The sequence below is a fragment of the Pleurodeles waltl genome, chromosome 11 (assembly GCF_031143425.1).
Source record: "Pleurodeles waltl isolate 20211129_DDA chromosome 11, aPleWal1.hap1.20221129, whole genome shotgun sequence".
Lineage (NCBI taxonomy): Eukaryota > Metazoa > Chordata > Amphibia > Caudata > Salamandridae > Pleurodeles > Pleurodeles waltl.
In genome coordinates this window covers 808,316,239-808,341,044 of record NC_090450.1, presented here as the reverse complement: position 1 = coordinate 808,341,044, position 24,806 = coordinate 808,316,239, and the positions used below count along the sequence as shown (strand labels likewise).

Below are 24,806 nucleotides of genomic sequence, written 5' to 3'. Positions count from 1 at the left end.
ACACTAGATGGCATGGAACGGACCATTCACTGCAGATTTCTGTAATGGGGAGACAGACCTACAGGTAAACAATTACAGTAATAAGAAAACATTCAGTCATATTCTAGCATCGATATTGACCTTAGGTGGGGTGGCCGGAGCCATAGGTGAATAGAGCAGAGAATATTTAGGCACGCAATTGCAGATACTCTCCATTTCCACTATAGCCGCCCAGCAAAGTATCACCTCAGAATTAGAAAGTATTCAAATGTACTCAGAGCAGAATAGCTATGCCATAGATTTCCTCTAAGCCCAGGAATGAGGGTTATGCACTATCATGAAAGATATGCATGATGAGGATACGAAATCAAGAACTCAACATAACAGCACATATACAGGAAATAGTTGATAACTTGGAGTGCATTAATAGTGGAAATTGGAATTGGGGGCTATCTTTAGGGGAATGGGGCTGGTTAATAAACAAAATTGTGTTACTAATGGTGGCACTAATACTGTGTTGTAGCCTCATAGGTTCTACCAGCATGATATATCTACTACCCCTCCCCAACCCTCATCTCGAACAATATGGATGTTTAACAAACTTCTGATGCAGGATAAGGCAATTACTGGAATGATGGAGATAGATATGGATGGATGAGGTGAGGGAACAAAATGTTGAACAAATGTTCAAAGGACGGTTTGACAAAGCATAGGTGCACTGCATATAGGTTGAGCAGTTGTTCTTCCATTTTGTACGCTAGCTGCCATTTCATAATGTGGGTTTGTTCTTGTCCCTCTGCCTCAACTTAAGTTCATATACGTATACGTGAAATAGGAAAGCTCTGATAACTGTTTTTGCTTGTTTATTCCAAGAAACGAGAGGAAACCTGCTCATAAGGTAGAAACATCCGTAGCAGATGTTCTAACCGCAAGTACAAATGTCACTGAAGGTGTACGCTTGCCTTTCTTAGGTTGGGTGCGTAGGAGTCAACTGGAGAAATCTTTAGCTGTTAACTGTTTGTATGCACTGATAATTCCACTTGCACCATGCATTAGAATGTAAACTATTTTGGATAAATATCTGCATGCTGGTTTCACCCAGCAGATTGTGGTATGAAGCTTCCGGCTTCACATCTCTCAGATTGAACTTGCAATAAACTGTCTTCACGACTGTGGCTCTTTGTGGTCTCCTCCTTGATGGTACGCAATTGGTGCCTTTGCACTAGCCAGCAGAAATTTGCATCCTGCTCCTCCAGCATAGAAATAATAATAATATTAATAATAATAATGAAAATAATACATTTAAAAAAACAAGAACCATGGCAGCAACAGGCGAGTGGGAGCGAGATGATGGGAGCCAGCACCAATGAAGAAGCAAGAAGGTGGAAAACCGGCAGCAATGGTGGTGGGGGGGGGGGGGGGTCAGGGGGAGGAGGGAATAGAGCTGACAGCAACATGGGGAACAGAGGGGTGTGAAACCGGCAACAATGGGGGGGAGGGGGGGAGGGGATGAGCGTGGGAGCCAAGAGCAACGGGGGAGCGGGAGCCGACAGCAAAGGGGGATGGGGAGAGTGGGAGCTGGCAGCAACAGGGGGAACAGAGGGGTGGGAGCCGGCAACAACAGGTGGAACGGTAGGTGGGAGCTGGCAGCAATGGGGGGAGCGGAAGGGTGGGAGCCGGCAGCAACGGGTGGGGGGGGGACAGGAAGGTGGGAGGAGCCGGCAGCAACAAGGGGGGGAACAGTAGGGTGGGAGCCGGCAGCAACAGGGGGGGGGGGGAAACAGGAGGGTGGGAGCCAGCAGCAATGGGAGGAACAGGAGGGAGGGAGCCGGCAGCAAAGGGAAGAGCATGAGGGTGGGAGCTGGCAGCAACAGGGGGAACAGGGGGGTGGGGGCCGGCAACAATGAGAGAGGAACAGAGGTGGGAGCCGGCAGCAATGTGGGGAGCGGGAGGGTGGGAGCCGACAGCATTGGGGTAGAAGGAGTTTGGGAGCCACAGCTACGGGGGGAACAAGGAAGGGGTAAAACCACACTTAAGGGAGAAGCACACAATGGAGAAACCAACAAAGGGGCAAAGCACAAGAGGTCCAGCGCAATACAGAAGGGGTTCAGGGAGAAGCATACAGGGGAGAGCAACAAGGAGCTTGGGGCAGGTGTGGGAAGAGAAGTACATGAGGAAGACAGCTAGAAACACATGCACTCTCACAGCGACAGATGCCATCGAACATGTAGTTCTGGAAAAATAAGTAAAGAGGCTATGCTTCAGGGCAGGGACAAACAAAGAAGATGAAGGAAAGCCCACAGAAGGCAACAAATAAAAGGTAAGCTGAGACTGACAAAGACAAGGCAGTAGTAAGGAACTAAGGGCTCCAATCCTACTATATGCTCACAGCCAGAAATTCTGCGCTTTCTGACAGGCTTGACATAAAAAAAACACTCTGCCACTATTTTTTTTTGTTGAGTTGGTCAGAACCAAATGCTGTGGAATGCTGAAAACTACACAAACATACTCTTGACAGTTATCTGAAGACTGAGCTTTCACCTGTGATTCTGCCAGCTAAGTGAAAAAGTGTATCGTCTGGAGTTGTAGATGAGCCACAGAAAGTAAGAGAAGCTTCATAAACACACTGGTAGCAGAATTCATGTAGAAGAGATGGCATGTGTACTGATCATGATAACTTCCAATGCCAAACCTTCTGTATAATGATGTACTTCTTGTACTGATTGAATTACTTCTATCAGAGATGTAGTGACACCATCCAGTCTGTCAAGAACTTAACTGCCAAGTTATGAGCTAACGTGAAAAACCTCTGCAAGGAGCAACTAGTTCTATTCACTAAGATCTAGAATGTTGTATTGCCCCCAGTCACTTTGGAAGCAGTTGGATAGCTCTCAGAAGAAGATGTTTTTGACTTTACTCAGAAAGGTGCAGAAAATGCTTGCAGACAAGAAGCAAGGATAGGAAAGATGGTTTAAATCATTACCTTCTCGACAACATTAAGAAACAATAGGTGTTCACTGATGGTAAAAACAGGATATATTACTTTCAATCGGTCATGCACTCGTTCAGATTAGTAGTGGTGCTTTGAGCATTTTGAGTCAAAGTCCCACTAATTTTCCATAGTCTAGCTAACGTTGCAGAAGATGGTCATAGCACACAATTGGCTGTTAGTATTGCACCAGAGATCCCTTCTTCAATCTGGGGTATGGCTTTGCAAATGTTTTACTGAGCAACCCAAGTCTGTTTTGACCTGGATTTGAAACTAAATATGTATTTTCCCCTGAAGTACATTGTTTACATTGAGCTACAGTCTGGCCTGTTATGCTGTAAAGGTCCATGAAGGTTGCTTTCAAGTAATTGCGGTACTGATGCTCAAAGATTTGCTCTCAGACATAATATGTACATAGAAAGATAGTTATACCACCAAAAGGTAATTAAAACCTTTTGTCTGAAGGTAATTTTTAATGAAGATGTAAGTAATGAAGATGTCAGCCATACCTTTAGAGTAGCTGTAACCCAAAACTCAAGTTTTTCTCCTGCATCTGGTGGTGAGAACACTGGAAATTTGCCTATATACCCCAATATTTCATAGTGCATTGTGTCATAATAGAAGCTGACAGATCTGTACGAGAACTGTCTTATAAGATTTTTTCCACTTAAGATTCCACCTTTGTCTCCTTATCTAAATTTAGGAGCAGATGGTTCTTTCCTCTAAGCAACAGCAGACTGAGGTGAACTATTGCCCATAACAATTAATGGTTAATTAATGGGTGTTCAGTATTAGGTGTTCAAAGCTTTTCCCCAGCATCCTTTCCTCCACATAGTGAGATCACTTCAGTTCCAAGCATCCATCTCTACAGGAAGTGTCATCTCTAGTTTTCTGCTAAAACCATCTTTAAAAGAAGCTAGACAAGAGAATCTCATTCCCCAACATCGATTGCAACAGGAATTTGCATCACTGTTGTTCTCAGCATTCACCTTTGCAGCAAGTGACATCACTGCATTTTTCAAAATCCATCTCTACTGGAAGTAACATGTTTTCCAAATACCCCAGTAAAAAAGATGTCAAGCACATGGACTTCCCTCCCGGGCATCTATGTATGTACAGTATTGTATTGCATCTTTTGTGTAGTGCTTATTACCCAGTTATGTGGGGTGCTGAAGAGCTTGCTGGCATGCGTAGCACATTACACCGTGTATGGTGTTTGGTTGAAACTGCATTGTCTTTATTTTGATCCTTTTTGGGAACTGTTTCTATGTTGTGCATGAGGACCACTGAGATGCGGTTATTGTGTAATAGGACGCAATGCTTAGCAGTGTGATGGATGAAGAAGTGTGAGAGATTTGCTAGGATGGGCTTTGTTAATATCATCCCAAATCTGATTGTCATTATGAGATGCCAAGACCTGGGCCTGGTATGTTCCTAGTCATGACTTGCAGTGCTGGACTAAATTGGAGCCCTTCATTGGCCTGCAGTATATGACTGATGTCTTGATGGATGCTTTACTGCCGTAGACTGGTACAGTAAAGGGTGATGGGCATGGCTGTTAGCAGTTTTGTCTTATGTGAGTTTAAGAGTGTTAGCAGCCTGTATGAACTACAACCGTCTGAATGTTGTTGTAGAAGTTTTAGCGGGGGTTATATATTGTATTGTAATTGCATTAAATGGCACTTACTACCCCTGGCCAGGCATTGTTGTGCTTTTACACCGGGCAAACAGAAACAATTGATGGACGGAATGCGGAACCAATCAAACATTCACCCCGAGTCACAGATCCGGGTTTAATCCATCAATTCTTTTGCTCACCATGCCACCCCAGTTTGGACCCGACCATATGTAAATCAGTTTTGACCCTGTTCCCTATGTGAACAGTCCAGCCCAAACTGCCAGGCCAGGTCCTCCTTGGACCGGAAACAAGCATCCTAGGACTCGTTTCAGGGTATCACCCTTCATCAGCCAGGCTAGCTTGAATCCAATGGCACAGTGAGCACAGGGCCCATGTCTAGGCATAGTTTGGACCCAGCCATATGCAAACCAGTCTTGACCCTGTTCCCCAAGGAAACAGACCAGCCCGAACTGCCAGGCCAGGTCCTCCCTGGAACGGAAACCAGCATCCTGGGACCAGTTTCAGGGTATCACCCTTCATCAGTCAGGCTACCTTGAATCCAGTGGCACAGTGAGCCCGGGACCCACGTCTGGGCATACCCGGGTCACTAATGGTGAAAAAAGCAAACAAACACAAATGATGGACGGAATGCAGAACCAATTAAACATTCACCCTGAGTCACAGGCACTTACGGCGACAAAAGCAAACAAAGACAAATGATTAAAGGAATGCGGAACCAATTAAACATTCACCCCCAGTCACAGATCTGGGTTTAATCAATCAATTCTTTTGATCACCATGCCACCCCAGTTTTGACCCAGCCGTATGCAAATCAGTCTTGACCCTGTTCCCCACGGGAACAGTCCAGCCCAAACTGCCAGGCCCGGTCCTCCCTGGACCGGAAACAAGCATCCGGGGACCGGTTTCAGGGTATCACCCTTAATAAGCCAGGCTAGCTTGAATCCAGTGGCACAGTGAACCTGGAACCCATGTCTGGCAATACCCGGCACACTTATGCTGACAAAAGCAAACAAACACAAACGATGCTCTAGATACCAGGGTTAGTATTTTCTTTTTGTTATTGTTGGTTTTGAGATTAATCTTGTGGTCTGCAGGAGCCATTCCATGCAGTTACACCACTCTGTATGTGGTAGATTACATTAGTAGGAATTAGGTGTGATCTTTAGTAGGGGTAGGAAATATGGGGATTTCACGCATTGGTTGGTGGCATTAATAGATGAGCTCCAGGAGAATTAGGTATTGGCAGGTTGCAGGGATGTGACATTTTAAATATCACAACCTCTCCGTTAAAAGAGTTCTGAGTAATATGCTGAAATAGAATAATAGGGAATAAGACAAATGTGATTTAAAGTAGGATTTACTCAAAGGTCAGAGATGCAGAGGTTGGAAAGAAAGGAAAGCCAGTTCAAAGAAAAAGGAGAGTGAATAGTTGTTGAGAGTTTAAGTCAAAGTCAGTAATCATGTAGGTTTTTAGGAATACTGTGGAGGCTTTCTAAGACAGCATGCAAACCTGTTGAAACAAATGCATTATCGACGTGTGTTGTAATATCATTGTAGGTCATGAGAACACCACATGCGCGTGCACACACCACCATCACCCACAGGTAAATAGTTTATGGTTATGTTTCTTATACAATTCGATGGAAGTAAAACACAAAATAGTAATGTTGTACTTTAAATGTTTATGCTAGAGATGATCCTTCTCTTTCCTTCTGATGATCAGGTTGGGAGGGAAAACAGTCTGTTTTGATGAATTTGTGTACAGTAATGCTTCTCATGCAGGCATCACAGGAGCTGCCTCCCATCTTTAGCACCTACAACATGGGTACAATGAAGTGTGAGATCTTGCATCTGGCTGTCACTCAGCCTTCCCATACCAGTAATCAGACACACAAAAAGAAAGGCCCGTCCTAGAAACTCCTTCGTCTGAGCAATAGAAACTTTAGTCCCATCCCTCACATTTCACAACCCAGCAATGCTCAGGAAGAAAAGATAATTAGCAGCCACTCACTAATTAGGGGGTTGTTGAATTTCCAAGGGGAATCTTGTCTCCATTCTTCCCACCCCGGGATCTGGTATCTACCTTTAAGCCATAGGGATGTAGGCAAATGCACAATTAGCCAGGTATCATAACATAGTACACAGCAGCACAGTACAACAGACATGACTTGTGCCTCTGGAAATGCACATTTTGGCAATAACAATTCAGGCATTCTAATGGCATATGTCTTTATGGAAATCTATTTCCTCACCACATGGGACAAACAGCCACATAATGCTAACAAAAAACATACCCAGTGAGCAGGAACAACACACACACACACAAATACACAAACACGACATACACGGAGCACAACCACACTCCTCCCTGCGCAAACCAAACACTCCAATGGAAAGGATGCCACTCACTCACCCCCTCAAAATGCTCTTATTCTGAATTTATCCAGGGTCTGGTGTAGTTCTGCTTGTGTTTCCTGTGCAGGACAGGCTCTGAAGGACCTGATGCTAAGCAACGCGTTGTCTGGCTGGCAAAAACCCAGCTGAAAACTCAGCAACATAAATATCTAGCAACATCACGCATTGGCCGCAAAAACACAAAACCAACAAGGTTGAGTGTGTCTTCCAGACCCCATAAAACATATAAAAAGCTCAAGGAAGTATGGAAAAGTGTGGAAATGTGAACCACAGATGCAAGCCCTACAACCGCCAAGTACGCAGAGTTTACCCATTTCACAGCACAGGCAACTCAAACAGTAACATGGGTGTCTAGTTTACACTGCACAATCTACAACCTAAAGATGCACCACTTGGAATGTAGCCCAAGTTGTGCTGACGTGCAGAAACGGCCACAAACCTCCCCTCCATGCGGCAATTCCTTGTACTCATACTGATCAGATAAGTGCACTTCCTGTGTGCCGAGCTGGTGCCAGTGTGCTGCCTGAATGCCACCTCTTGGCAGCCAGCTTACAGCGACCACAAAGATGTGGGAACACACACCCCACCACATCATGAAAGCATCACCAAGCACTCACCTGATTAGTTCCTAGCTCAATTAGGCAATGAGTGCTAAGGTATGGGAGTTTTCGGGGAACAAAAATGCAGCACAGATGTTGAGACAATGCAGGCTTGAGAGCTCAGAGGCCTGACTAAGAAGACTCTCCATGCAACAATGAGGTACCTTGACGAGGCTTGGAGCACAGGGACCCACCTGGATATCCTCGATGCTGTGGTGGCCCAGGCCTTGCAGATTCGGACGCCCCTCCGTCAGCTCATGACTCTTTCCTTCCTTCCCTCCCCCCCCCCACCCACCCACCTTGAGGCTATGCAGCGAGGCAAACCACCAAACTCCTGAAGTGGGCTGGATGACAAACCAAGCACAACTAGTAGGACATACTTATTGCTGTACAATTTCTTACATTCGTTCATTACTCACTCATATACTGCCCTCATATTATGAAATGTCCCATGTGTACAGTAACTGACTGAGCCTAAATTCCCAGCATCCATCTGCAAAAGAAACAACATCGGTGGTTCCCACCTGAAGCCTATTCCCCCTCCCTACTTCAGTCAACCCTCAGTATGTTCCTGCTAAAGGCAGACACAGAGAAGAGGCTCTCCTGTTTGGGCCTTTTCAGCAGAGGAAGCCCTGGAACCCCTGCTCCACTGCAACCTAGCAAGCACCTACAAGGTAACATCTTATCAGGTGCCAAGGCCAACACCACTCAGTACCCATCCCTACAACCTTCAATACCCATCCTCACAATTACATCCAGATCTCAACAATACAGGCATTCACACTGCATCCTCACAACACAAAGACCCACCATCTGAACTCCTCACATACTTATCTAGCAAATCAGTCCTCCACCTGCCACCTCATCTATGTGCCACCCTGACTGAACAAGGACTTCACAGACACATTTTTAGAGATCCTTCCCATGTCATTCAGCCAACACTCCCACACAAGCCTCCTTAGTTACTCCAATCTCAAGCCTGAAAAAAATACTCCTGAACCTCATTGACACACTCAACGTGGTACAGTATCTGACAACCAGCACACTCCGAAAGGCCAAATCCTCTATCACCAATTGTCCACACCCCTTATCCTGAACACCATGTCAACAATATATCAAGGTCAGTCCAACAGAAACCTAAAAACTTCTCCATCAAAAACCTAAAGCTTAACCTATTCTCTAATCCTATAAACCCCAAATCCAACATCAACACCCTTCTAAACAATTTCAATGCATGTCTGGAAATCCATGCAAATGCAGACGAGCCAACACAAACGCAAGTCAAATCCAAACCCATCTGAACCCTGTTACTTGAATGGTCCATTCAGACCGCAGAAGATCTCTAGAAATCACACCATCTCTACCACCTGCAAAGTCGCTCATGGTTCCTTCTCGTCCCCCATTATTTGCAACTGATACATGGAACCCCTTGGGTCTCTACTCACTGATAAATGTGTAAAAAGTAATCTATATGTCACTGACACTTCTACTTGAATCTCCAGCGCATCAGACTTCCAGTGTCTGAAAGAGAGCCTTGTACCTATCCAGATTTGGACTTAACAAGCCACAACATAATTACTACTATTCACCAAGAACAACAAGCAACAACTAGTCCAGGATCAATGGCATGAACCTGAATGGATTCAAGATCAAATATTCACCAATGTTGAGTCACTCAGATTACCCCAGAAATCAACCTCATTATCAAGGAATGTGTTGCCAAGAAACCCAAGACAACCTTGTACCACTCGTTTTTCCTTGAAAATAAAGTTGTCCCTCCCAGAAAGTAACTTCAGGGATACCACTTAGGTGCTCATTGTCTAGCAACTGGATGTTTGCTACACTGCTTCAGTGTCTACGGACTCCAACCTGGCCCACTTAAAGGCACCCTACTTGCTGCAGCATGCCTCATTAATGGCCTTAAGAAATATAACCATATCAACCACACACTGATGAAAACTCCACTGACGTTTCCTGATGGCCCATGTGATCTTCAAAATCAGTTGCATCAGCTATAAAGCAATCGCAATCAGCCACCACCACCTATCTAGCTGGTTCATTTAAAAGCTCAGTGCCGTCCTAAATCGTAGGCAATAGAGGCTCTCTTCATCTTTCCAGGCGCAAGGCAAGGCAAAAAATAAAACTGGCAAAGTGATCAACTTACCATTGTGAAAGGGAGCCGTACCTTTAGTAGGAAGGCCACCCGGGTGCTTGGTACCAGTTTATCTGCATAGAAGGTGGTTTAGGGCAGCTGCACTGAACGGGCCCGAGGCTCGCTTGTGCAGGGTGCTGCCATGATTTTAAGGGTCAAGCCTCAAGGAACTGTACGTAGGCTTGAAGGGCATGCACTTTAGAACTGTCAAGACGATGTTCACAACCCGTTGAAGCATAACAGATGGCTTAGAGGGAAACATGTAATTCAAGCCTTTAATAAAACACATCATAACCACTGACAAACAAAGACGGGCTTGGTCAGTTAAACAAGAAAGGTTGAAAAAGAAGTTAAATGACCTTTCACTGGGCCCACTGCAAGGCCTTAGTAAGTTAACAACTGTTTGGAATGTAAAGGGGGGGGGGCGATGCTTTGGGCACTACATCCAGTAAACAAATTTGTCAGAGTACCGACAGCAGAATTGACTTAGTGGATGGGCATTTGGTCACAAGATGACATCAATCATGCATTCTAGTGCTGCTGCTTAATCTCCACATATGAAGATGTAGGCTGTGGAGATTATGGAGAGTAAGATGCAGGACGCTCCCCTCTTACAGAGAAAGGAGGTTCTTCTGAAATGGAAGCCTAACCAGAGGACAAATGCTCCGGCTCGGGAACATACTCTCCTTCTCCTAGCCCTGTTCAAGATGATAAGCTTGACGTAGGCTCAGTCTTCTTGATCTTCCTCAGGACTCGAGGCAGGACAGGAAGCTTTGGAAATGTGTACAGGAGTCCTTCCTTCCATTCCAGATGGAATGCATCTCCTTTTGATTGTCTTGGCGGAAGTTCAAGTGACCGTTTACACTGTACGTACAACAGTGGACAACAGCCAGTGATTACCCCACCAGCCAGTGATATCCCACTGTTTGAAGACACCCTTTGCAACCTTTGGAGGAAGATCCCACTTGTGTCTGCCAAACAGCGCCTGCCCAGTTCATCTGCTGACTTTCAGAGACCCCCACCAGGTAGCTGCTGACCTAAAAGAGGTTCTGACAGTCCAGTAATCAGCAAATGCATAGCGCCCCAGACACAGGATCCAGGACCCCACACTGCCCTGCCTATTCCAATAGCACACAGCAGTTGTGTTATCCATGAGGTCCTGCACCATCGTCCCTTTGATGGGTAGCAAGAAAAGCTTTCAGGGCCAGACGGAGTGCCCAAAGCTCCAAAAGACTGATGTGGAGCTGGCTTTCTACCTGAGACCAGAGGCCTCTGATCTCTGCCTCTCCCAAATGACCCCCACCCAGCAAGTACTTGTCTGTTGATACTGTAAACTACGAGTGGAGAATGAACTGCTGTAGGTCGGGTTGGCGTCCATCAGAAACTACAGCAAATCTTGTATCCCATACCTTGAGATCCTAAAGGAGCCAAAGAGTCATTCCAGAAGCTGGACCCCCTGGGAACCGAGGTTCCAGTGTATGACCCATACATGCCACGTGATATGAGAAGGCTGCACAAAGACAGGAAGCAAAAAATCCTCAGGCCCATCCTCACCAAGACTGTGGACTGAACACAAAACATAGAGATCATATCCTGAACGTCCTGCACTTGCTGCATGGGAAGGCTCTGAATAGCACCATGTCCAGAACCGTCCCAATTAATAGAAAGTCTTTGCAATGGGCTCACCAGTGCTTCATCTAGTTAATGATGAAACCCAGTGATGTCAAGAGTTTAGCAGTCGTCTGGAGGCAGTCCACAACTGACTAGTTGCTAAAGGCAGGCTCGCAGTAGGAATAAAGATGTGGCAATAAGTCTACCCCTCACCTCCAAAGATGGGCCAGTAACTTCTGCCATCACTATCACCACTATTGGAGGGACCGAGGTGAGGCTGAAAGTAAGCATGCCAAATTGAAAGTGTTCCTAGCTCACTTCAGAGTTGCAGGTAAGGTATGTGGGACTGGAAGCTGTAAATACCAAAAAACACATCATGCTAGTTCAAGGACGCCATACAGTATCTTGGGCCTAAGGCAGAAAAGAGCTAAGAGACCATTTTGGACTAGCATTTCCTGAGGAAAGTGTTCAGAGGATGGAGGTCCAAAATATCCCTGAGGCCTCTGTCCTTCTTTGGAACAAGGGTGTAAAGTGGGTAGCATCCTCTGCTGTCTTCAAGTCCAGTGCCCGCTCAATGGCACACTTGGACAATAGAAGGCTGACTTCCTGTATCGGGTCTGCAAAGTGATCCTTCGAATGACCCTCCACTACGGATGGACAAAGATGAATGGCAGGGCATAGCCCCTTGAAATAATTTGTAAGACCCACCTGTACCATGTGATGATTCACCTGCTGTGGAGGAAATGTCCTGGTTTGTGCAAGTGGCACCTCTACAGCCGCGAAAGGACTAGGTTGGCTACTGCATACAGGCTGGGCGGACTGTCTATAAAGCTAGCCCCCTGGATTTTTTTTTAATTGAATGGGGTAATTGCTTAGCTGCCGGCAATGCCCCCAAAGATTGCATTCTTGAGTAGTTCTAGCGTCAAATCAACCTTTTATCCAAATAGCCCGAAACCAAAAAACATATCCATTAAGCACAGCTCCAGAAGACATAGTTTATGGCATTCAGGCATGCCACATGAGTACAACACTGGTGCAGAAGATCTGCCAAAGCAATCTGTAGTGTTCAGGTCAGCTCAGAGTACATACTAGGCTGCATCCTGACCATTTATATTGTCTGGGCTTGTGAGGCCTGGAGGTCCTTTGGGATGGCCAGCAAGATGTTTCTTGCTATGTCCCATATTACGTGGGTGTACTTCCTAGAAAGCAACCTGCATTTATGGATCTGAGTGCTAGAATGGCCAAAGAAAGCATTCACTTTCCTAAAAAATCTATTCTCTTTCATTTAGTATCCGGAGGGGTTAGTCAGACAGGAGTTAGGATTAATCTTGCTGTTGAAGATTGAACAATCAGGCTGTCCAATGTTGGGTGCTTAGTTAAGAAGTTCAGGTCACCGGACCAGGGATCAGTCTATGCCACCTATCTACAGGACAATTGACTGGAAGGCATGAGCATGGCTTGAACCACGTAGCTAAAAGGCATCAGAACAGCTTCATTAAATTGCAAAAATGACCACAATGAAGTCAGCCATGGCCAAAGAATCTCATTCAATGCAATTCTCTTTATTTCAGTAGTATTCAACTACAGTTCAAGTGCTTCATTTGACCTCTGAACCACCACTGCACATGAAGGGCATTGGTGGCTCAGGTGGCGAGCCCAGCTCTGTTTAAGGAGATGCTTCTAGACCACTGGCATTTAGTAATACTGCACGCAATTAATTAATATAAATGAGAAGGAGGAGCCAGAAATCCTCCTAATCATGAGTATCTTATGGGATATGAGGAGCTTTTTGCACTGGGTCCGACTCAGAACCCCAAAAACAGGGTAAATCCTCCCACTGGTACTGGTGTCAGGGTACAGATACTGGATTGGAATCTGACCGTGTAATCATCAGTTGCACTTTTGTAATTTCATAGTGAAATATAGACCTGGACTGAGCCAAAGTGAGTGTGTGGTCAGGATCGAACTGTCACCAGCAGAGTCATTGTCAGTACCAAAGGCACTGGCATGGACCTTGGCCTCAGTGTAGACCTCTGTGATGGAGTGTGTACCTGCAAGTATGACATCACTGTAGAGCATCTACTGGCACAGAGGGGAACTGCTAAAGACTTCTCTGGATCTAGTCTGGTATCTAGGTATATTCTCAAGGTGAGGACTTTGCGGTTAGAACTAGCTATCAGAATGCTCTAATTTTATCTTTTCACGTGTATGTACTCTTTCAACGCTCAACTAGAAACATCCAATGACAAGGTACAGTGAGTTTTTGATGGGTGAATTAACTCCGGAAACAAAACTCTGGGGCAATTACCTCAGAAGAAAACTGTATTACTGACTGCAAAAAAAAACCTAGAAGTGTTCAGGTAAGCAACATGAAGGAAATCAAACATCAATTAAAACATAGAGAAAGTGATTCAAGGTGTAAAGGTAAAAGGGAGAAGAGCTTCTTTGTCTTCCTCATAAAAATAGGAGTTTAATAAACACTAATGAAAGGAATCGTGATTAAACTCAGAAATTCCACAAAATACTTGAGATAAATTTCACAGTGATTCAAGATTCAGAAATTACAGTGTTACGCATCAGAGACCTCTTGTGCGCGACACCTACCCGTATAAGGAAATAATTAACACCATACATCTCTGTGTCCTGTGCAATTTTCAGATATTCCATTTCTGCCTCATCCCTGTAAAGGAAAAAGAAAAACTGTGTGAATATTTTACACATTTATCTCAAAATGCTGAAGTAGGTTGCCTATATATCAAAATATAGGGTCAAAGCCTGTCCTCCACAATGTAAGAACTCTCATCACAGTCCTTCGTAAATAATGTGGTTCTTCTGCAGTGAATGTTCCTAATTTTACCTGTAACCAGGATGAAAAGAGGGGAAACTGGGGACTAGAGCCTGAACAATGGAAACAATGTTATACTTTGGACCTTGTCAGTGTGAGCCGAGGCTCAACCATCTCTGTAAATGAGCAATGTTTCATATTTGGTTGGATGGTTGGGCACCTGCAGCCTACTTCTAGTATGGTTTACCTGGACTCCGAGAACACCAGGCCCTGGAAAACCCAGTTAATGGGTTCCCAGCCTGCCTTGGACAATGTCTTAGCTGAGCAAATTCTGTCTGCCACATTCCCATAACCAATAGCATGACACTAATACCTCCTATGGTCAAGCACATTAAAGTAAGGGGTATCATTTAGCTTTAATGTGCCAAGGCTTTGACACAACTGTAGGAAAATGCCACTTGTTGACATGGTCACCCCTACTCTTTTGCCAGTGGCACTGAGGTTTTTTGACTGAAGGTGCACGGGGTTTCTGCTAAACAGGTCCCCAGTGACAGTGCTCTTTCCCTAAAATAAGGTAAAAGGATTGTGTACGATTGGCACACATTTTAGTAGCTATGCAAGTCCCTAGTAAATTGTACCCCTAGTACCAAGGGCCAGGGTACTAGAGAGGGTCTCCAAGGGCTGCAGAATGTATTGTGCCACCCTAAGGGACCACCCTAAAAGTTGCACACAGCCTGCCATCACAGACTGTGTGCCATGGTGCAAGCCATAAGTGAAAACATGACACTAGCATACATTGTGTGCCATGCCCTAAATCACTGCATTTAAATATAGGCAAGTCACCCCTACAGCAGACCTTAGAGCCGTAAGATAGGGTGCATTATATTTTATGTGAGGATATATCTGCCTGAGCAGGCATGCCCCTATGATGTCTAGTTCAATCACTAGATGTTACAGTAGGAAGGCCATCTTGAGGTATGTATAGGTCACTCGTCATTACGAGTTACCCAGCTACATAATGGCTTTATTGAAACCAATGGGGATTGGTTTCAAACACCTTGTCTTAAACAATGCAAGACTGGCATCAGTCTGGGTTTATTACAGCATGTACCCAGAGGCCCCTTAGAGGTGCCCCCTGAAATCTACCAGACCCTTTGTGTGCTGGCTGGCTGGTATCAACTAGCATGCAACCACAGACATATTTCTGACCCCCTTGAGGTGAGAGCCTGTGCTCTCAGAGACCAAAAACAATGCCTGCTCCGGAGGAAGGGGTTATCATCTTGTACAGCAGGATGGCTAGTTAATCTGCATACCAAGGCTAGAGATTTCAAAGTTCCTGCCGCCTTTGATATGCTACCCCAGCTTCCCCCAGACCTGGGAACTTTCACCCCCTGCCCTGAGGCCCATTTGACACCAGGACAAGCAGGAAATTAGCAATGCAAGTAGGCATGTTGCACTAACAGGCTAGTCACACTCCAAAGGAGGGTAACCTGGTGTGCTCAACAAAGGAAGGGTTCCACCATCTTGTTTTTGGTGGAATTAGGAATTCTGGGACAGAGTTATGCGAACTCCCTACAGAAAGTGGTCATATAGGAGGTGTAGTCACCTTAAGGGTAAGTAGCCCATTGGCTACTACCCTACACTCCCATAAACACCTCTCAATTGAGTATTTAGGTGCCCCCCTGACACCAGAAGAAGAGATTCAACTGAATGAAAAAAAGAAGAGGAAAAAGAAGAGTCGAAGAACTGAGAAGTGCGGACTGCTGGTGGATTTTGGCACAAATCCGTGCCTGCCCACCTGCTCCTGTCCCAACAATCACAACAACCCGACTCGTCCTGCAGCTGTGCATCCTCCAAAAGACTTGGAGGACCTCCAGCATTTTGCCAAGGCATCAGCGCCTCTCTTGAAGCAGAGAAGCTACTTGCCTGCAGGCACCAACCACAAAGTTTGGCTCACTGTTCTGCTGACCACTGGGTCTAGTGACGCAGAAGCTGCCCAGGAGAAGGTCACTGTGCTCCAGGAGGTCAGATTTGCCTTACCACCAAGTGAGAAGACACCAGAACCCACTGGGGATGTCCTGCACCGATTCCCAGGGTACCAAAGTTTGTCTGACTCCAATCCAGACTCCAAAGCCGCAACCGAAAACCAGCTGACGAGGGACATTAGCACTACAGAGGCCAGCAAACAGAGTGGACCCCTCTTGCAGGTCTAACCGAGAACCGTGGGCGCCTTTGATATAGGAGCACCTGCCGACCAAAACCCTCTGCATCTGAGCCCGATGGCCCGGGTCCACGACAACCAACAGTGTTCCCCTGCGCCCAGGACCCCCATAGACAGAGCTCCCTATTGGGAGCTCCCAGACTTGTCCCAACGTCACCCTCTTCAGCTTGTTTCAAGGTGCCCCGTTCCCTTCTTCGTCAACCATGCAGTGCGCAAGGCACTTGATCCATCCAGCACCTCTCCACCCAAACACCCCAGGGCAGGTAAAACTGTACTGCTGGTGATCCTAGTGACCATGCCCCCTCCCCTCCCTCAGCACCCTACAACATAAAGGGAACCCACAAAAACAATCTGCAAAGACCCCTATGCAGTAAAAGTACTTCACAGTATAAAAGTGTAATGGTGTATTTACTTACCCCCACTGTGAAGAATTCCCACAGTACTTTTTTTGAAGATTTTTTTCCCGGAGTTGAAATATAATGTAAAAGTGATTGCATTTTTCTAAAAACTGGTCTTCAGTTTCTTCATGAATGTGTGTCTCATTTATTGACTGTGTTCAACAAATGGTTAGCACTACCCTCTAATAAGCCTCAGCTGTTAGCCCACACTACCACAAAAGAGAGCATTTGGGATGATTATTATTTTAACCCTTGAAAACCAATAACAGTCATCTGGACTATTTGCGTAGTGTACCCTTTCATTCGGTACACTACACAGATAGCTAGCTTCCAACAACATGTCACAAATCAGAACACAAGAAACCATCTAGCTAAAGAAGTAGTAATACCTATTACTGGTTTAACTTTCAGTGCTACCCTTTGTCGTCCAGCATTCTAATGTGACCTGCATTTTTCAGCACTAAATTCAATTGGATTGGACCGTCATGGCATTATATGAACATAATGACTAACCTGACAGGAAGGGGAGCATGGACCTCAGAATATCTGTAACTGAAATACCTGTGACTTCTCTGATTAGAATACCCACCTTTCCATTGTATCCAAAGCATAGAATACACTCTTTGTTCAAGCTTTTTACAGCTTCGGGAGTGGAGGAGAAATTAGTTAAGAAAAGGAGTAAAGTAGCAAGAGGGTTTCAGACACTTAGACTTAGATATGGTAACTGCTTCAGATTTGCTATAAAGGGGCAACTTGTGCAGATCGGTAAGGGTTGGGTATCTGGCCATTCCTAGCCTAGGGTAAGGCTAAGCCAAATGGCCATTATGGGCTTGATGGAAAACTCCTGCAGCTGTCCATTGTATATAAACATTGGGCACTAGTGCTTGGAAAATCTGAGGTACTGGAGCTTCTCTCAGGAGGGTTCTAGAGGGTGGGGCACCCTGATGGGCTGAAGTTCAAGTTTGGTCCTTTTTATATAAGGACTTGGATAGATTACTAAAATGTAGAGTTTAAAGGTTATTGCTATTATGTCTTTGGGGACATTGTCTTTTTTAAGGTACCGGGGACTCCCATCTCGGCGACGGGGAATGATTCAAACATGAGAATCTATGAAAGTTCCAATACTGGAGTAATAATCTTTCTGGTAAGTACGTTTTTAAATAGGAATTCTTTTCACTTTGAAAAGTGGGTAGAGTGCAATTTCTGAGTTCTGGAATGTTATCCTAGCCGAGGAAAAACAAGTTCTGCAAACAAGTAGAATACAGCGACTTACAAAAACAGTCTCCTAAGGTTAAGGTGAGTAGTGGGCAAGGTCAAAGGTAGCACCCACAGTACACCTTCAATGGCAGGGGGGAGGCGGCCGAGTGCAGAGAGCAAAACAGCACTCAGTTCCTATTGGGATTGGTCACTACGGACAGAGGCTGCAGGCTCTGGCCAGAAGGCCAGTTGGGCTGAACCAACAGCCGGGCTCAGGCCTCACGATTCTTGGGCACAGGTAGGCACCTTTGGTCCTCTTCTTCACAGCTCAGGGGCGACGGGTGCAGAGGTGTCCTTAGATGTCTGTTTTTACTAACCAGAGGGGTAGTGGTAGAGGGGGTGTAGGAAGTTGGCTCTGTATGTGCTATCTCAAAGTAAGGGATAGCATGCACAGAGTCCAAGGGTTCCCCTTAGAGGTAAAATAGTGGTAAAAAGAGATAATACTAATGCTCTATTTTGTGGTAGTGTGGTCGAGCAGTAGGCTTATCCAAGGAGTAGTGTTAAGCATTTGTTGTACATACACATAGGCAATAAATGAGGTACACACACTCAGAGACAAATCCAGCCAATAGGTTTTGTTATAGAAAAATATCTTTTCTTAGTTTATTTTAAGAACCACAGGTTCAAATTTTACATGTAATAGCTCATTTGAAAGGTAATGCAGGTAAGTACTCTAGGAACTTTGAATCATTACTTTAGCATGTATACTTTTCACATAAAACACAATAAGCTGTTTTAAAAGTGGACACAGTGCAATTTTCACAGTTCCTGGGGGAGGTAAGTTATTGTTAGTTTTCACAGGTAAGTAAGTCACTTACAGTTTTCAGTTTTTGGTCCAAGGTAGCCCACCGTTGGGGGTTCAGAGCAACCCCAAAGTTATCACACCAGCAGCTCAGGGCCGGTCAGGTGCAAAGGTCAAAGAGGTGCCCAAAACACATAGGCTATAATGGAGAGAAGGGGGTGCCCCGGTTCCAGTCTGCCAGCAGGTAAGTACCCGTGTCTTCGGAGGGCAGACCAGGGGGGTTTTGTAGGGCACTGGGGGGGGGGGACACAAAGTAGCACAGAAAGTACACCCTCAGCAGCGCGGGGGCGGCCGGGTGCAGTGTGCAAACACACGTCGGGTTTCCTTCAGTTTTTAATGGGAGACCAAGGGGTCTCTTCAGCGATGCAGGCAGGCAAGGGGGGGTGCTCCTCGGGGTAGCCACCACCTGGGCAAGGGAGAGGGCCTCCTGGGGGTCACTCCTGCACAGAAGTTCCGTTTCTTTAGGGGCTGGGGGCCTCGGGTGCAGGGTCTTTTCCAGCCGTCGGGAAATGGAGTTCAGACAGTCGCGGTCAGGGGGAGCCTGGGGATTCCCTCTGCAGGCGTCGCTGTGGGGGCTCAGGGAGGACAACTTTGGTTACTCACAGTCGCAGAGTCGCCGGAGGGTCCTCCCTGAGTTGGTTGTTCTCCACCAGTCGAGTCTGGGTCGCCGGGTGCAGTGTTGCAAGTCTCACGCTTCTTGCGGGGAGTTGCAGGGGTCTTTAAATCTGCTCCTTGTAACAAAGTTGCAGTTCTTTTGGAGCAGTGCTGCTGTCCTCGGGAGTTTCTTGTCTTTTTCGAAGCAGGGCAGTCCTCAGAGGATTCAGAGGTCGCTGGTCCCTTGGAAAGCGTCGCTGGAGCAGGTTTCTTTGGAAGGCAGGAGACAGGCCGGTAAGTCTGAGGCCAAGGCAGTTGGTGTCTTCTGTTCTTCCTCTGCAGGGGTTTGTCAGCTCAGCAGTCCTTCTTCTTGTAGTTGCAGGAATCTATTTTTCTAGGTTCAGGGGAGCACTTAAATACTAAATTTAAGGGCGTGTTTAGGTCTGGGGGGTTAGTAGTCAATGGCTACTAGCCCTGAGGGTGGGTACACCCTCTTTGTGCCTCCTCCCAAGGGGAGGGGGTCACATCCCTAATCCTATTGGGGGAATCCTCCATCTGCAAGATGGAGGATTTCTAAAGTTAGAGTCACCTCAGCTCAAGACACCTTAGGGGCTGTCCTGACTGGCCAGTGACTCCTCCTTGTTATTCTCATTATTTTCTCCGGCCTTGCCGCCAAAAGTGGGGGCCGGTGCCGGAGGGGGCGGGCAACTCCACTAGCTGGAGTGTCCTGCGGTGCTGTGACAAAGGGGTGAGCCTTTGAGGCTCACCGCCAGGTGTTACAGCTCCTGCCTGGGGGAGGTGTTAGCATCTCCACCCAGTGCAGGCTTTGTTACTGGCCTCAGAGTGACAAAGGCACTCTCGCCATGGGGCCAGCAACATGTCTCTAGTGTGGCAGGCTGCTGGAACCAGTCAGCCTACACAGATAGTCGGTTAGGTTTCAGGGGGCACCTCTAAGGTGCCCTCTGTGGTGTATTTCACAATACAATGTACACTGGCATCAGTGTGCATTTATTGTGCTGAGAAGTTTGATACCAAACTTCCCAGTTTTCAGTGTAGCCATTATGGTGCTGTGGAGTTCGTGTTTGACAGACTCCCAGACCATATACTCTTATGGCTAACCTGCACTTACAATGTCTAAGGTTTTGCTTAGACACTGTAGGGGCACAGTGCTCATGCACTGGTGCCCTCACCTATGGTATAGTGCACCCTGCCTTAGGGCTGTAAGGCCTGCTAGAGGGGTGTCTTACCTATACTGCATAGGCAGTGAGAGGCTGGCATGGCACCCTGAGGGGAGTGCCATGTCGACTTACTCATTTTGTTCTCACTAGCACACACAAGCTGGTAAGCAGTGTGTCTGTGCTGAGTGAGGGGTCTCTAGGGTGGCATAATACATGCTGCAGCCCTTAGAGACCTTCCCTGGCATCAGGGCCCTTGGTACCAGAGGTACCAGTTACAAGGGACTTATCTGGAGGCCAGGGTGGGCCAATTGTGGAATCAAAAGTACAGGTTAGGGAAAGAACAATGGTGCTGGGGCCTGGTTAGCAGGCCTCAGCACACTTTCAATTCAAAACATAGCATCAGCAAAGGCAAAAAGTCAGGGGGCAAAAATGCCAAGGAGGCATTTCCTTACAGGGGGGCTCAGTACAAAGGCTGCAGGCGTTGTCTGGGAGTCGAGGAGGGGGTCAAACCATGATGGACTCAGACTCAGGAGGTTTGGGGAACCTTGTTGGCACCGGTAGTCCATGTCAACTCGGGTCAGAGACAGCAGATGCAGTGGTGACTTCAGATGTCGGATGTTGGCAGTTCCAGAGGCTTGAGAGTCCCTTCGTTGGAGAACAGATCCGCAGTTCAGAGGAGGTGTTGAGTCTTTTCAAAGGTAGGCAGCACTCCTGGGCTTCTGGAGTCACAGCTGCAGGGCAAGTCGTCTTTGGTGCAAATTTTGTCGAGAGACAGACAGGCCAGCAGGGTTGTGACCAGGTCAGCTGCTTCTTTTCTTCTCTTCTGCTATCACGATTCTTCAGTGTACTTGGTCTTCTTAGGTGGTCAGGATCTGCTTCTCTGGTGCCAAGTGCTCCCCTAAATACTAAATTTAAAAGTAGGGTGTGTATAGGGTTGCAGCCGATGGGTACTGAGCCTTGGGATCACTACGCATCCTATATGATCACTTCCTGTGGGAAGTAGGCATAACCCTGGCCTAGAATTCTTAAGTATGCCATCACCAAGATAGCTACTTCTGAAAAATCGCGTCCATCTCGCAGTTGCCCACCTTAGGGGTGGTACTAGCCTAGATGTGGCACGCCTACCCGACTAGCTAATTTTTCCACCTGTCCAGGTGCCAGATGGGCTCTGGACAGGGGGCATGGCTTCCTCTCCAGTGAGGGGAGCAAGATTTGCATTCCAAAGGCGGCAGCCCCTTGAGGCTTGCCACCTTAGGAAGGTTAAAAAGCAGGTCATCCTGTGGTAGGGGGTGTTAGACCCTCTTCCTGGACAGGCTTTTGTTCTGGACCTCCAGAGAGCAGAGGGCTCTCACATTAGGGGCCCAGAACGGTGTCTCGAGTGGCAGGCTGGCAGAAGCTGCTCAGCGAGCACACCAGAGGCTGGTAGAGGTTCAGGGTGCACCTCTAAGGTGCCCTCTGGGTGCATGTATTGGTAAATCCAACACCGGTATCAGTGTGTGTTCACCAATACAAGATGATTGATACCAAAAAACCCTATCATATAGCTGGGGAACTCACTATGTCTGAGAATTGTCAAAGACATAGCAGGGGCATATCTGCTCATGCAGATATGCCCAAACATGTAATATAATGCACTGTGCCATAGGGCTGTAAGGCTTGCTAGAGGGGTGACTTACATATATTGCATGCAGTGTTAGGAGACATGCACACAGGTTCTCTGCGATGTTGTGTTTTCACTTTGTCTGCATCAAGACATGCAGCCTGCAATGGCAGCCTGTCATGGTTAGTGAGGGGTCTCTTAGGGTGGCAAAATTGGTGCTGCAGCCCTTAGGGACCCTCTTTAGTACCGCAGGGCTTAGATACCAGAGGTACCATTTACTAGGGACGTACAAAGGGTGCTAAAGGATTTGCCTATTGGGGAAACAACTTTGCATATTTTGGAAAGGGCTCTGGCACTGGGGACCTGGTTAGCAGGAAACCAGTGCACTTTCTGTTGAAATCACATCATGTACCTCACAAAAAGTGGGGGATAACCATGTCAAAAGAGGCAGTTTCCTACACCACAATTAAAAATAAACGCAGAAAAGTAGATGGTTTTTGTATATATTTACCTGTAAAAATCAGTAAACACAAACCTGTGAGTCTTAGTCATAATCAACATCAATTAAAACTGTAAAACCTGTTATCCTTGCTTACAATATGGAAAAGCTACAGTTTTCCTTCTTTGATCTATGAAATTCTTGGGATCAAGGACAACTATAAGCTGTGGAGTGCTGACCATTTGCTGAATGCGTTTTTATTTTCCATCGGCAAGAGATACTGAGATACATACTGGAGAAGTATGTAGGGTGTGAGGATTCTATTACATCACTGCTCCTTTGGTCTTTTTTTTTTATTAGTTAACTTCCATACAGTGAGACACTGCTTAGAAAGATCATGGTAATAACCTGCTCCTTTCATCCCCTTGTACTTAACGAGAGACCTAAGGGTGCAGCAAGCTCTTTCCATGGGTACGCATTGCTACCAGTACAAATGCTTGGTACCAGGACTCAAGAGGGATCTAGGCTCCACCTCAGAATGGAGGGATTGTGCATATGTTAGATCAATCTTCTTGGAGTTAGTAAATGAACGATTAAACTCATGATGACGAGACCTCTTTGGGCTTGTACCAATGTTATAGGGTGCAATGCAGTATTCTAATAATCTTGTCAGCAGTATAAGGAGGTCCCTAACCTATAGAGCCTCGCCCTAAGACGGGTCAAAGGACAAAGAAGAACCAAAGAAAGAAAGAATGAAAAAGAAGGTATATGAATAGAAAGGAAAGAGAAAGAAAGAGTGAGAGAGGGATTTTATATTCTTAAAGAACTGGATCTTCAAAAAGGGCAGTTTGCACACCTGCATGCAGGAAGGAGGGATCCCAACGAGTTGGGGAGGCCCAATGGAACTGAGTAGATACCTCTGACATCAGGCCATGGAAAGACTGAATTTGTGTGGCATTAGACAAATTAAAATGGTGAAAATGGCTCAACAAATCGGTGTTCAATAATGTCTGCTAAGGCTATGTGGTTTACATGCAAAGGTTTTCACCTACGAAGTGACCTACCTGGCTCTTCCTCGATGCTGAGCATACCAGGCTGTGATCCTCTCTTCCCACATTTCAGGAGTCATCTGGTATAGATTTATTACCTGGCAACAAAGTAAAAAGCATAGTATCAGTTCTACAAAGAACGGTATTACAAAGGAACAGTAGGACTCCTAGGCTTGTTTTGCAGGCTGAGTCAGATTTGCACTGAATATTTATTTGCTAACATTTACTATTGTTTGTCCTAATATAAAGTAGGGATCAGCCAAATATATTGTAAGTTTGAAACTAGAACATGCAATGATCTAGAGCAGATAACTATAATTGTTAGTCAACATCTTCACCTGTAAGATATGCCTAATAAATGTTAAAGTATTGCTCCAAATGGCAAGCCCCAGCACCTCCCAACTGGTGAGATGCTGGATATTTAAAAAAATACTTGGTTTCAAATCTAAATGGTCTAAATCTACACTGCCTGAATTTTACAGGGCATTCCAAGCCACTGTGAAAAGACTAACTGTCAGAGGATAATGTCATCCACGGACTGTTGAATTTACTACCAAGCAAAGCTTTTGAATAATTCTGAACCAAATGCTGCCTTGCTCTGTAACAGACACCACTTTGGCAGATTTTGGTTATCACACCAATTATCAAACAGGTTTGTGTCCAGACATGGGAATATAAAAAGCAAAGCTACGAATCAGCTGTTTTTGTCGTAAACAGCATAACGTAATAATGTGATGACAACCCTGGGGTTAAAGCATATGTGGATATCATCCATATCCACAAACACTCCCTTGCAGCATGGTATTGCAAGCATCCCCACCAATTTTGCCTGCTGCTTCACCTCATAGGTTGGAAGTTGCCATGCTTCTCTAGCTTTGCATGGTCACATTTTGAGGTCAATCGGTTTTTAATCAGTTTGTAGCCTGTATAAAACTATTGGATTAAACATAGTTACAAACTTCCAAAAGCCAGCTGATATGCAGGGTATGAGGAAATTCAACCAACAAAAAAAAATCAAATAGGAAAAAGCACCAGCTGCTTTGCACTGCTCCTGCAAAGAAAGGTGAGCATCCAAATGAAGATAAAAAAACTATATAGA

General features: G+C 45.9%; 1 protein-coding gene across 3 annotated transcripts in view; it reads right to left on the bottom strand.

The window, feature by feature from the left end:
• Nucleotides 1-24,806, bottom strand: part of NF2 (NF2, moesin-ezrin-radixin like (MERLIN) tumor suppressor) — a 468,843-nt gene that overhangs the window by 379,772 nt on the left and 64,265 nt on the right. For all 3 annotated transcript variants that reach the window (XM_069214589.1, XM_069214587.1, XM_069214588.1), the window contains exons 6-7: nt 23,723-23,805; nt 13,989-14,064 (exon numbers count right to left, since the gene is read on the bottom strand). In XM_069214589.1, the coding sequence (XP_069070690.1) occupies nt 13,989-14,064; nt 23,723-23,805 (159 nt within the window). The remainder of the gene's footprint in view (nt 1-13,988; nt 14,065-23,722; nt 23,806-24,806) is intronic.